Below are 11,648 nucleotides of genomic sequence, written 5' to 3'. Positions count from 1 at the left end.
AAAGCGTTTTGAATCTACGCTAGAAAAAAACCTACGAAAGAAACATTTGAGAAGATTTTAACTCTACTAATTTTAATAAGGATAAATCTATATATAGCACAATCGGATTAGGACCAACCTCGAAATCTCTGGAACAGTCATGAAATTTAGTATGTATATAAATTGAAGGCCCCTTTTTCATCCCCACTCAATTTGACATTTGGGGACCTCGAGGAATCGCAGCCATCTTGGAAAATGTGTACCACCCAGGAGAAATTCGCGTTTTACTCAAAATCTACGTTCTTTATGTAAATATCGTATACCTAAGGCAACATTCAAGCTTATTAAATTCTAATAAATTAGTCCTAGACATCTTTGCGGAAAAAATACATCTTGCTATAAAAATTACTTCTTGAACCCAGATTTAGCGCTTATACCCTTCAGAAAATCCTCAAGATTGCTTATTAATTTTTTTAAACCGTATTGCGATCTAAAAATAGGGTACGATTTTTCAAAAACTCCGCTCTCTGAACCTACGGCACTTTAAGAGGAATTTCCTCTCGTGGACGGTCCGGCTATGGAATGAGCTCCTTACCGAGGTTTAACCAAGGGGCTACTGTATGAGTTCTTCAAAAAAGGAGTGTACAGGTTTTTAACTACTCGGTAGCACACATGTGGCATTTCTGGTGTTGCAGGCAGTCCATAGACTAGAGTGCCTGCCTACCAATCAGGCGGGCCGTATGCTTGTTTGCCACCAACGTGAATATATAAAAAACAAAAAACGTTTTCCCTACATACCCCTTACCTACATAGCAAACGGATTTTTTATAGTAAACAAAAATTGAGTTTTTTTCAAAAGTCATAAATTGATATTTTCTTTATTGCAATAATCATCTACTTGTACAATGCATAATAGTTCATTAAAAAATAAGTTAAAAAATGTTTACCGGGGAAGTAGGTATTCGATTAGGTAATAAGTAATAATAATAATATGTTCTTTTTGCCCTAGCATTCCCTATTTCCTAAAAAATAGTATCAAAACCTTATCAGACCTTTACAGTTCCAATGCCGCTCCATCAATGCTGCAGCACTGATCAGATTTAAATAAGAAGACTTAACTAAAGTGCCCTGTGGCGTCTATAAGGCGCGCGGCTAAGTCCCTGTACAGCCGGCGCGCGCTTGGCCCCCACGGCCCCAGCGTTTCGACCCCAAACGCCTCAAAAATATAACTACTGCCGAGGGTGGCATATTTGCGGCGTTATCAGAGACTTAGTCGCGCGCCTTATAGACGCCACAGGTGACCAGAAGACTGGCCAGTATTTTGCTCAACGCATTAGCATTGTCATTCAACGTGGCAATGCGGCCAGCCTTCTGGGCACACTGCCCATCGGCAGTGACTTGGAGGACGTGTTTTATTTATAGGACCTTTATTTTAAGTTTATGTACAGTATTTTTTTTTTAAGTTTATGTATAAGTTATTGTTATCAAAGAATTAGTTTACAACCTATTAATAAAACCCGATTACTAAATTGCCTCATGCATAATTTCCCGCTTAAACTTAAAGCACATCATCGGGAGCCCTTACAAACACGCAATTTCTTTGCTTTAGCCGTAATTCATTAAGGAAATGAAATTGCTTTCTTCGTAATGGGCAACTTGAATTAATGCCTCTTTTTAATTAGCGCTAAGCGAGCTTCTGGCGGAGGTTGACAGTTGCTGCGATAATACAGATTAAATAAGAATAGATATACCTACAGCTTTTGTGGCATATGCACCCTAGGGCTAAGAAAAAAATCATGGATCGGGGATTCGGGGCAGCGGTTCGCGAGAAGCGACATAAGTCGAATCTTGTGGTCAGTTTTAGGCACCTGTGGGGCGGCAAAGCACTAAATTATAAAATACACCACTGCAGAAAAACTTACAAATTGAGTCGACGTAGGTAAGTATATCATCATAACCCAAGTCCATGAAATTGAGAACGTAACACTGATTTGACATTTATTCGCCGCGGAAGTTCCAGCTGTGAAATGAGCTCCCTACTGAGGTTCTATCCAAGGATTTCAAGTATAAGGTTCTTCAAATAAGGAGTGTACAGGTTTTTGAAGAGTCGGAAACGCGCATGTTATACCCCTGGAAATGCAAGCATCCAAAGGCAACGGTAATCGCTTACCATCAGGCAGGCCTTCGGGCTTCGTCCGACCTTATAGTGTGAAGGTCGCCGCAGGCGCACCGTATATAAGAGTCAGGGAGTCGCTTATATGCCAGCGGCCCGTGACCGGAATCCAAATCCCACCTCCCCGACCAACCTCTTTATAGTGTCTTCAAGGTATATATACGCGACAGAAAAAAATTCGATAGCGCGATGTAGAACATTCCAAATTCGAAAATTTACTGACGTCTATTTTCACTTGTGTCTACTTACTCTGCGTCTATAGAAGTGATAAATTGTAAAATGGCCATTGTATATTAAAATTAAATTAAATAAGCCTTTAATCTACATATGAATCACTTGTAAATACAAATATTAAGTTGTCTTATTATAAAATGTCTTAGTGTGGTGTGCCTGTCGGCATGGGCCTCTTCCAACGCTTTCCAGTGCTGTCTGTCTAAAGCAACTCTGGTCCAGCGGGGTCCTAGAGTAAACTGGATGTCATCTTCCCATCTGGTTATTTGTTGACCTTTTTTGCGCTTGCAACCGAATGGGTACCAGTGGGTCACTTGCTTGCTCCATTTTTCTTTGTTGTCTCGCAGCATGTGGCCTGTCCACCTCCACTTTTGTTGGTCGATACCCTCGAGTATGTCCTTTACTTTTGTTCTTCGCCTTATTTCCTCGTTCCGGATTCTGTCCCTTAGTTTTGTACCAAGCATACTTCTCTCCATAGCTCGTTGGCATTTGACGAGTTTGTCTCTGTGTTCTGCTGTTAATGACCAGGTTTCACATCCGTATGTCATGCATGGGAGGATGCACGTATTGAACGTCTTTCTCTTTATGTAGGTACCTAGGTCCTTACTTTTCATTATTTCTTTTAGTGACCAGTATTTTCCCCATCCACATGCTATTCGTTTGTCGATTTCTTTGGTCATTTGGTCTTTGGGGGAAATAATTTGACCCAGGTACACATACTGGTCGACATATTCAAAAGCGCTTCCATCTATTTTTATGTTTATCTTGGTTGCGTTTGTCATCATCTTTGTTTTGTTTGCATTCATTTCCAAACCCACAAGTTTACTCTCTTCGCACAAGTTTTTGACCATGAACTCCAATTTTTTGGGATCTTCCTCCATCAGTACTAGGTCGTCCGCGAATCTGAGGTTGTTTAGTCTCCTACCATAAATGGCACATTTATGGCATTGTATATTAATAAATAAATAAATAAAATATTTTTTTAATCGATATAAGGTCGGGCGTAGCCCAAAATTCAGAGCGTGCGCGCCCCTCACACTATAAGGTCGGGCGAAGCCCGACATTCAGAGCGCGCGGCGCGCGCTTTTAGGGGTTGAAAGTTTGTATCCATTACAAATGCTTTGAAACTTCTAAGATAGTTATAATACCCGATTACAAAAAAAATTATTTCAACATTTTTCGATATTTAACCCCTAAGGGGGATAAAAAGGAGATGAAAGTTTGAATGGGATTCAAGTTTTATTTTAAGCTATTTAAAACTTCGTTAAAAAGATATATTATTAAAATACAACAAAACTAATTTCAGTGTTTTTGAAAATTAATCCCCTAAGGTGGTGAAGAAGGGGTTAAAAATGAGTATACAGATGGTAATTTTCAAGCCTATTTTATACGAGTACGTCCTGTTTTAGATATTAATTACACGTCTGCTAAAAATCCGCACGGAATCTTAAAAATCAAAACAAAGGCAGCTCAGACAGAATGAAAAGTGTGGAGTATACTCGTGTCGGGAAGTCCACGCGAACGGAAGGATAATAGGCAACACTTCCAATTAGGCGACGAGGGCGTTTGTTAACATTTAATTAACCATTGTGTCGCAGACGCGCCGCGGGCGCCTCGCCGCGGCGGCACATGAATACCCACCTATACTAATATTATAAATTTATAAATGCGAACGTAACTGTATCTAGAGTAAGAACGCTAATCACTAAGAATTCCGTATATTGACCCTATCTTACGCGAGTAGTTATTATAGGCAGATTATTAACCGGGCAGCTGAAATATTACTTTCATTGGCCATATAATAATATAATTGGGCTGTGTATTAATATCTTAGCGCCAAAAAATATATATTAGCCCCAAATATAAGCATCATACGAGTATTACAAGAAAACCGGCAAAAAATTCAAGCTACCAAAAAATAAATAAGGAACTTGAAATGATAGTCTGGCGTCTAAAATAATAAATTGGCACCTAATATTGTAAAGCGTATGTTGTTATTGTTGTCCTAAAGCACCCTAGAGATGCAAATGCAAAGGGCCTTCATAAGCTCGCGCTACGCCTTCCTATCTTCAGCTCTCCTTCTGGCCTCGCTCCAGCTCAACCCGATCGCTCGTAGCTTGCTTAGTTCGTAGCTCGTAGCGTTATTCGTATCCCCCCTTGAAATAGTATGTCCTGTATCTCCATTTCTGTGTCGCGATTTCTTCATCAATGCGTGTTTTCCGGCATATACTCCATAGGTCTTCATTTCGAAAGGTTTTTGGCCAGAAAACGCGAAGGATCGACCTAAGGGACTTGTTGACGAAGACCAGACCGCGTAGCCAACGTGCATATCGTTCACGCTCCGTAGCGTATCGTAGCTATCTCTCTCTATCACTCTTCCTTATTAGTGCGTCTGTGACAGTTGCGTTTTGTTCGCCACGGAGCGTGAACGATATGCACATTGGCTACGCGGGCTGAAGTTTATTCGTTAGGCCACCTATAGTTATATAATATCTTTGGATTACGATATAATTATATGCGTGCGATAGATATAGGAAAAGGCGGGTAAATGTTCGAAATTCCTAGTGTTAAGGGTCCTTTCTTTACCTAGTTATATCTATAGTGGCCTTTCTACGAAGTATGTTATAGTACAATTTGATACTATATGTCTTTAACTAACTGTACCTACTACTATTTTCCCTTGGGCAACGGGACACAAAACAGTTGATCCACCCAAATGCGGAAGTAACTCTGTCTGTCTGTCTGTCTTCACGCTTTAACCGCTTAGTCGATTATCATGAAGTTAGTTTGAATCCCGGGAAAGGACATAGGAAAGTTCTTATCACAGAAATCCCTTAAGGGGTTGTAGTCATTAGTACAGAAGTGGGGTAGAAGAATATGAAAGTAATCAGAAAACACAGAATAAGTAATCAGAAAACCTTAAACACCGACTTTACAAAACAGTATGCCATAATTTTATGATCTTTATCAGTAGCTCCATTTGATCAAATGGTGCTTTCTGAGAGAAAATGCACGAGATCCTATAAAGATACGCAAATTAATTATAAGTGATATTTTTACCTCAGCAGCTCGAATACCTACTAACGCTACACTCGGGACTATTATAGAATAATTCACTTGCACGGTTCCTTTTGAAAGTTTTCGTTCATTTGTGGTTTTTTCCCACACGCAATTCCGATGTTATATTTGCAGCGTCAGTTTTGGCCGGCAACCCTCCTGAAACTTCATTCCCGATTTAATAATGCAAATTAGACAATATAAACTGTATTCGAAAGAAATAACTAAGTAGATATTGAATACATTTTTCCGCTGCGGTTTTGAACGCGTTTTCTTAGAGGTAGATTTGATTTATCGCCGAAGCGGGTCGCAGGCGCGCTGACCGCTCGCTGGCCGCTGCTCGCTGCCCGGGCGGACGCGTTATTAAACTTTTCCCCATATTAAACATTCCGGAGACGAATACATTTTATTGTTGCCTCGGACCGACGTCAGAGGCCCCTACAAAGCGAAACTCAAAGACGGCAATTGCGAAATAAATTGAAAGCAATTTGATATTGCGTTGTAAGTAATAGCCGTCAGAAAGCCACGAGTCTGTTGGAGACATTTTGTAGTTATAGAGTTACAGTTGGGTTTAGATTTGTACAGTCGAGTTCATAAATGTGTATACATTTTTTCACCTTTACAATGGATTAAAGTGAAAAAATGTATACATATTTATGAACTCGACTGTACATACGTTCAATGGGTCATTTCTAGCTGGTCAACTGGCTTTTGTTCAAATAGCTCGGATCGTCGTTGCCGTACAATGACTAAGCATAAGTGCTGTTATTTGTGAAATTGAATGCTCTGAATTATGAAGTTTAGTGATAAAATTAATACAGTCTAGCTAATTAGGGCCTTTAAGTTTGTATAATTTATTATCATTTAACCCTTTGGGTGGCTGTATCCAACGAACTAGAATAACTTTATGTGTCCGTGTCCGGCAAAACATCCCACTTGGTCGATATAGGGATATTGGTAGTTCCTAAAACTACATAACATAAGCTATCTATTAGTAAAAGAATGAAGATTCCATGTTAAATCGGTTTTTTTTTTTTAAATTTATTTGGTGAGCCATTTAGGGCATACTTTACATTGGATTGGACATATCATACCGTTAGTATTGACAAATTACTATACTGTTTAATATACCGCTTTGTATTTATCTCGATAAGTGAATTGTAAAATTCTTATGAGAAGAAATGATCCTAAACCGAAACCTAAATTAGCTTGAACCCTAAATGGATTAATAATTAAAGTCCGTGACTGTACTACGTATATTTATACTAAGTCATGTTTTTTTAATACACATGTGTTGACGAAGGTTCGTAAATGATGAAGACGACACCAAATTGTACTTTAAAACCGTATATTGGTCTGAGCGATTAAATTACATAAAAAATAGGTACGTGTATCGCGAGCACTGATTAGCGGTGTGCGCGCGCGCTCTGGTCGAGAGCGCTGGAGGAATGAATGCCGGCGCGCGATGAGGCGACGGGCCGGCGGTGGCGGCCCGCGGGGAGCGAGCGCGGGAGGCGGGGACCCGATCAGCGAGTCCGCGAGTGGGGCGCGTTAACAAGCTGGCCCCCTTGGACCATCCTGGTCCAATGTCAGTGGGAGTGGGCAGAGCCTGTTGTAGGCCCTTCTCAGCGTCCCTGTGGTGGTGGTGACGTCAGCGACGCGGCTGACTCCGTCGTTGCCCGGGTAGACTGCGGTGACTCGCCCAAGCAGCCATCTGCTGGGGGGCAAGCGGTCGTCTTTGACGAGAACCATCTCGCCAAGCTTCAGCTGGCCTCCATCCCTGCGCCATTTGTTTCGGACCTGCAGTTCTGAAATGAATTCCTTATAATACCGATTCCAAAAATGCGCTTTTAGTGCTTCTATTCTCTGATATCTCGTTAGGGTATGTATCGGCGAGTCTTGCACCAAGGGAGCAGGTATCATAGTGAGCGTTCGGCCTATCAAAAAATGCGCAGGGGTGAGAGGAGTAAGATCTGAGGGATCAGATGAAATAGGGGTTAAAGGCCTAGAATTAAGCAAAGCTTCAACTTGAACCAAAAATGTAACCATCTCTTCATAATCTAAGTGAGCCATTGAGGTAACTCGTTTTAAATGATGTTTTACCTGCTTAACTGCGCCCTCCGCCAAACCATTAAAATGTGGGCTATAAGCAGGACAAAATTTGAATTCTATTTCCTTTGTAGCTGAATATGACGTTATTTCTTCAGAATTATTTTTAAGGAACTTTGCTAATTCGTTACAAGCCCCTATGAAACAAGTACCATTATCTGACAAAATGGTGGCTGGTTTGCCTCTGCGGGCTATGAATCTATTTAAAGCGGCAATAAAGCCCATGGCTGTCAAATCAGTGACGAGCTCCAAGTGTACCGCCCTCACTGCCAAACAAACAAAAACAACTATATATGCTTTCTTCGTTTGACAACCACGACCCTTTCTGCTCGCTATCAGGATTGGCCCAGCGTAGTCACAGGATGTGTAAGCAAATACATATTCGGATTGTACCCTTTGCAGTGGCAAGTTGCCCATAATTGGCTGATGAGTTTTACCCGAGTATCTTAAACATGTAATGCAGCTTTGTGAAGTCTGTCTGCAAAGGTTACGGCCGTTAATTATCCAGTACCTGTGACGTAATGTTGTTAGCATCAGCTGTGGTCCAGTGTGCATCAACATTCGATGGTAATGGTGTACTAATATTTTAGTGATGTGATGCGATGCATGTAATAAAATAGAGTGTTTTGTGTTATAATCGTAATATGAACTTGCAAGTCTACCGCCTACTCGCATAATTCCGAAAGTATCTACAAATGGATTAAATTTCAACAGAGTATCTTTATGAGAAAGTGGGCACTTATTTAGCAAACGCAAGAGTTGCTCGCTAAATTTGTCAGTCTGCACTTGTTTGCACAACATTTGTAATGACAGATTAAGCTCTGACACCTTTAATGGACCTGTATTCTTGTTTGTTATATTTTTACAGTTATGAACGAATCTATTCATGTATGCTATAATACGTTGCAATTTACAAAAGTTTGAGTATTTAGAGGTAAAATTATCCTCGCATTGTTTAGTTGAAACGAGACATTGTATTTTGACTTCAGGCAAATTTTCTAAAGGTAAGTTTTGAGGTTGAGTAGGCCATTGTATTTCCGTTTCATGAAGGAAGGGCGGTCCTTCCCACCACAAAAGTGAATTTTTGAGGTTTGATGCGCTCTGACCCCTACCACCTATGTCGGCAGGGTTCAAGGTTGTGGGTCTGGGTTTTAGATTTTCAGCTACAGAGAACAGCAGCTCATCAGATTGACATGACCAAAGTAAACCTAAGGTTTTCGAGTGATTTTCTGTGTCCAATTTAAATAGTTCATCGCTACTGTTGTCTGCAACTAAATTATCTAGTAATGATGGTGCATTTGAACGCCACTTTCTTAAATGAAAATGAGCACTTTCTAGTGTTTTAATGACGCCTTTGCATGTTTCTAAAAGAGTGGCTTTGTCATCATTTCCTGAGATGTAGTCATCTACATAGAAATCGTGTAAGATTGTTTCACTTACATTTTTTTCTGCGCATTCTTGACCCAACTGTACAAGACATCTGGTGCGCTTGAATTTATGCTCTAATGCTTGAAATCGAAGTAATGCTTGTGTTTTAGAATCGCCCAAACATTCAGGAGATTCTTTTAATGGTATTGTGACAACAAACTTACCATCTGGGTGGCGGGTTGTTGATTGTGTAAATATGCGTTCGCATTCACTCTCACCTTTAGTGTGGATTTGTTGAGTGGATGGAACTGATTCTAGTTCAAAAAACTTGTCTAGTTTTGCATCGAGCTCAATGTTATTGATTAGATTGCAATGGACTGTATAGGGTTGCTTTTGTTTAGAATTTTGTGTATGTATAGAACCTGCAACAAGCCATCCGAGTGTTGTTTCAACTAGGACGGGTTTTTTCTTGCCCAGGGATATGTGATTGTATGTAAGGCACTCCCAAAAGAGTTCTGCACCCAGCAGCATCTGCACCTCGGATGGCTCGTGAAAGTTCGGGTCCGCTAGGTGGATGTGAGGGGGAATAATGAACGAATCACAATTTAGTTTGGTGAATGGAATCATATCAGTGATCTCTTGGACAACGAAGCAATTGACTTCTGCTGTGTAATTTTGCGTACGTGAAGTTATGGTTACATCACAATGTTCGGTGATGCTTGATCTTTTCTTTTCTAACCCTGTGACGGATATGCTAGTGGAATAAGTAGGTAATTTTAATTTTGCTTGAAGATCTTTGGTAATGAAACTAGATATACTTCCGTTGTCCAAGAGAACTCTAACTTGGTGTGTGTGGCCATCATAGTCGCTGACGTTGATGACAGCTGTAGATAACGGTACACGATGGCTACCGAACGTGGAGCATAAAGCAGCACTGTTTGTAATTTGTTGTGGAGCTTGTGTATGCTCTTTTAGAGTTGGTGATGCTACACAATCATTAGGTTTGGATGTGGAAGACTTAGGGTCTGCCTTTGCTTGATTGTTTATATGTAGCATGGTATTGTGTCTTTGTGTGCAAAGCCGGCATGAGCTCAGCCTGCAACGTTGTTCGTCATGTCCTGATCGCAAACAATTTGTGCAAAGATTCAATTGATTCACTTTATTAATGCGGGATTCAACTGGCATTGTTTTAAACTTAGTACATTGATAAATTGAGTGATTATTTTTGCAAACAGGACACTTATATTTATACTGAGTCTGATTTTGAGCATGGTTTACAAGAAATGATTTAGGACGATTGTGAGTAATGTCGCTGTGTCGACGTGGTTTATTTAGTGTTTGTGCCTCCTCCATGGTTTCTAGCAAATCTGCGCGATTTCTTAAGAAAGTGGTAAATTCCGTTAATGTTGGTAGTTTTTTAATATTATTGCGCTCGGTTTCCCAATCGCGCAAAGTGGCTGAATCGAGTTTGCTAGTTACCATGTGGATTATGAGGATGTCCCAGTGCTCTGTGGGTAAATTAAGAGTCTTCAAAGCCCTGAGATTTTTATTGACTAAATCTATGGTATTTCGTAAGGCCCTTGAAGATTCTTGAAGCACGGGGTTTATGTTAAATAATGCATTTAAGTGATTATTTACCAATATTCTATCGTTTGTGTAACGTTCACAAAGCAAATCCCATGCGACCTTATAGTTATCAGACGAGAACTCTAGTGATTTAATTACGAGTGAAGCACCGTCTTTCAATGAACTTCGCAAATAATGAAATTTGTGGATGATTGGAATTGATTGATTATCGTGTATGAGAGATTTGTAGGTATCATGGTATTCTAACCAGTCCTGATAGCGCCCAGAAAAGGTAGGTAAATGAATTGTAGGTAATTTAATATTTGGCCCACCTGTGAGTGCAGTAACGACATTGGAACCCGTTACCAGATTGTCCTCAGGCGCCGCAGAAGCAGCACCAGCCGCGGTGTGCCTGCTGAGCAGTTCCTGCGCAGCAGCCAAGGCACCAAAGTAGCTTGTCTCGAAATTTTCCCGTTCTGTGTGCTCGTCACCTGGAATTTCCGTCAAATTTTCTATGTCAGTTTGAACTGAATCAAAATCATTGTACATATCTTGGATTTTAATGAATCTGGTATTCAGCTCATGATTTTGCAAATTATTTAGCGTATGGCATGACAAAAGAGGCTCTAAATATGATTTAAATATGGTAAGCTTTGATTTGAAAGAGGCACGTGTTTTTTTGAGATTTTTTTAAATCCATTTTGGCAATGCGTGAAGTATTAAAAAAATCAAATTTTTAAAGAAAACAAAAGATTTGTGATAGAAAGTGAAAATTTAGTTAAAAGTTATAGAAATGGCGATAGAATTCAAATTTCCAGCTGCAATAGGAAAATGTGATTAGCAAGTGCTTAAATTAAAAAAAATGTGAAATAATATAGTGTGTGAAGCGATACGTAAATTTTGAAAATTTGCAAATAGCACGCGTGCGAGAGGCAATGGCGTGGCGTGGCGTGGCGGAGGCAGGCAGGCAAGCAAGCGCGAACACTGACGGAAGCAGGTGTACACGTGCACGTGCACGCTGTAGCTCCGGCCCCGGCACGGCTTGGTTACGTGTAGGTACAAAAATACGAACACGTGCAGATTTCTGGAATATTCCAAGTAAATATTAAAATATAGCAATGATGGCACACGGTTGGCACAAATGGTTGCAATACAATTAATTAGG

At 40.3% G+C, this 11,648-nt stretch overlaps 1 protein-coding gene across 1 annotated transcript; it reads right to left on the bottom strand.

The window, feature by feature from the left end:
• Positions 1-6,771: 6,771 nt before the first annotated feature.
• On the bottom strand, positions 6,772-11,173 carry LOC133517117 (uncharacterized; the record flags this gene model as incomplete). Its single annotated transcript, XM_061850276.1, has 2 exons — positions 6,772-7,248; positions 10,816-11,173. Coding segments are annotated over 2 exons (615 nt in total), but the record flags the coding sequence as incomplete, so codon positions are not given.
• Between the last annotated feature and the right edge of the window lie 475 nt (positions 11,174-11,648).

This window comes from Cydia pomonella, chromosome 4 (genome assembly GCF_033807575.1).
Source record: "Cydia pomonella isolate Wapato2018A chromosome 4, ilCydPomo1, whole genome shotgun sequence".
Lineage (NCBI taxonomy): Eukaryota > Metazoa > Arthropoda > Insecta > Lepidoptera > Tortricidae > Cydia > Cydia pomonella.
This window is presented reverse-complemented; position numbering and strand designations above follow the sequence as displayed.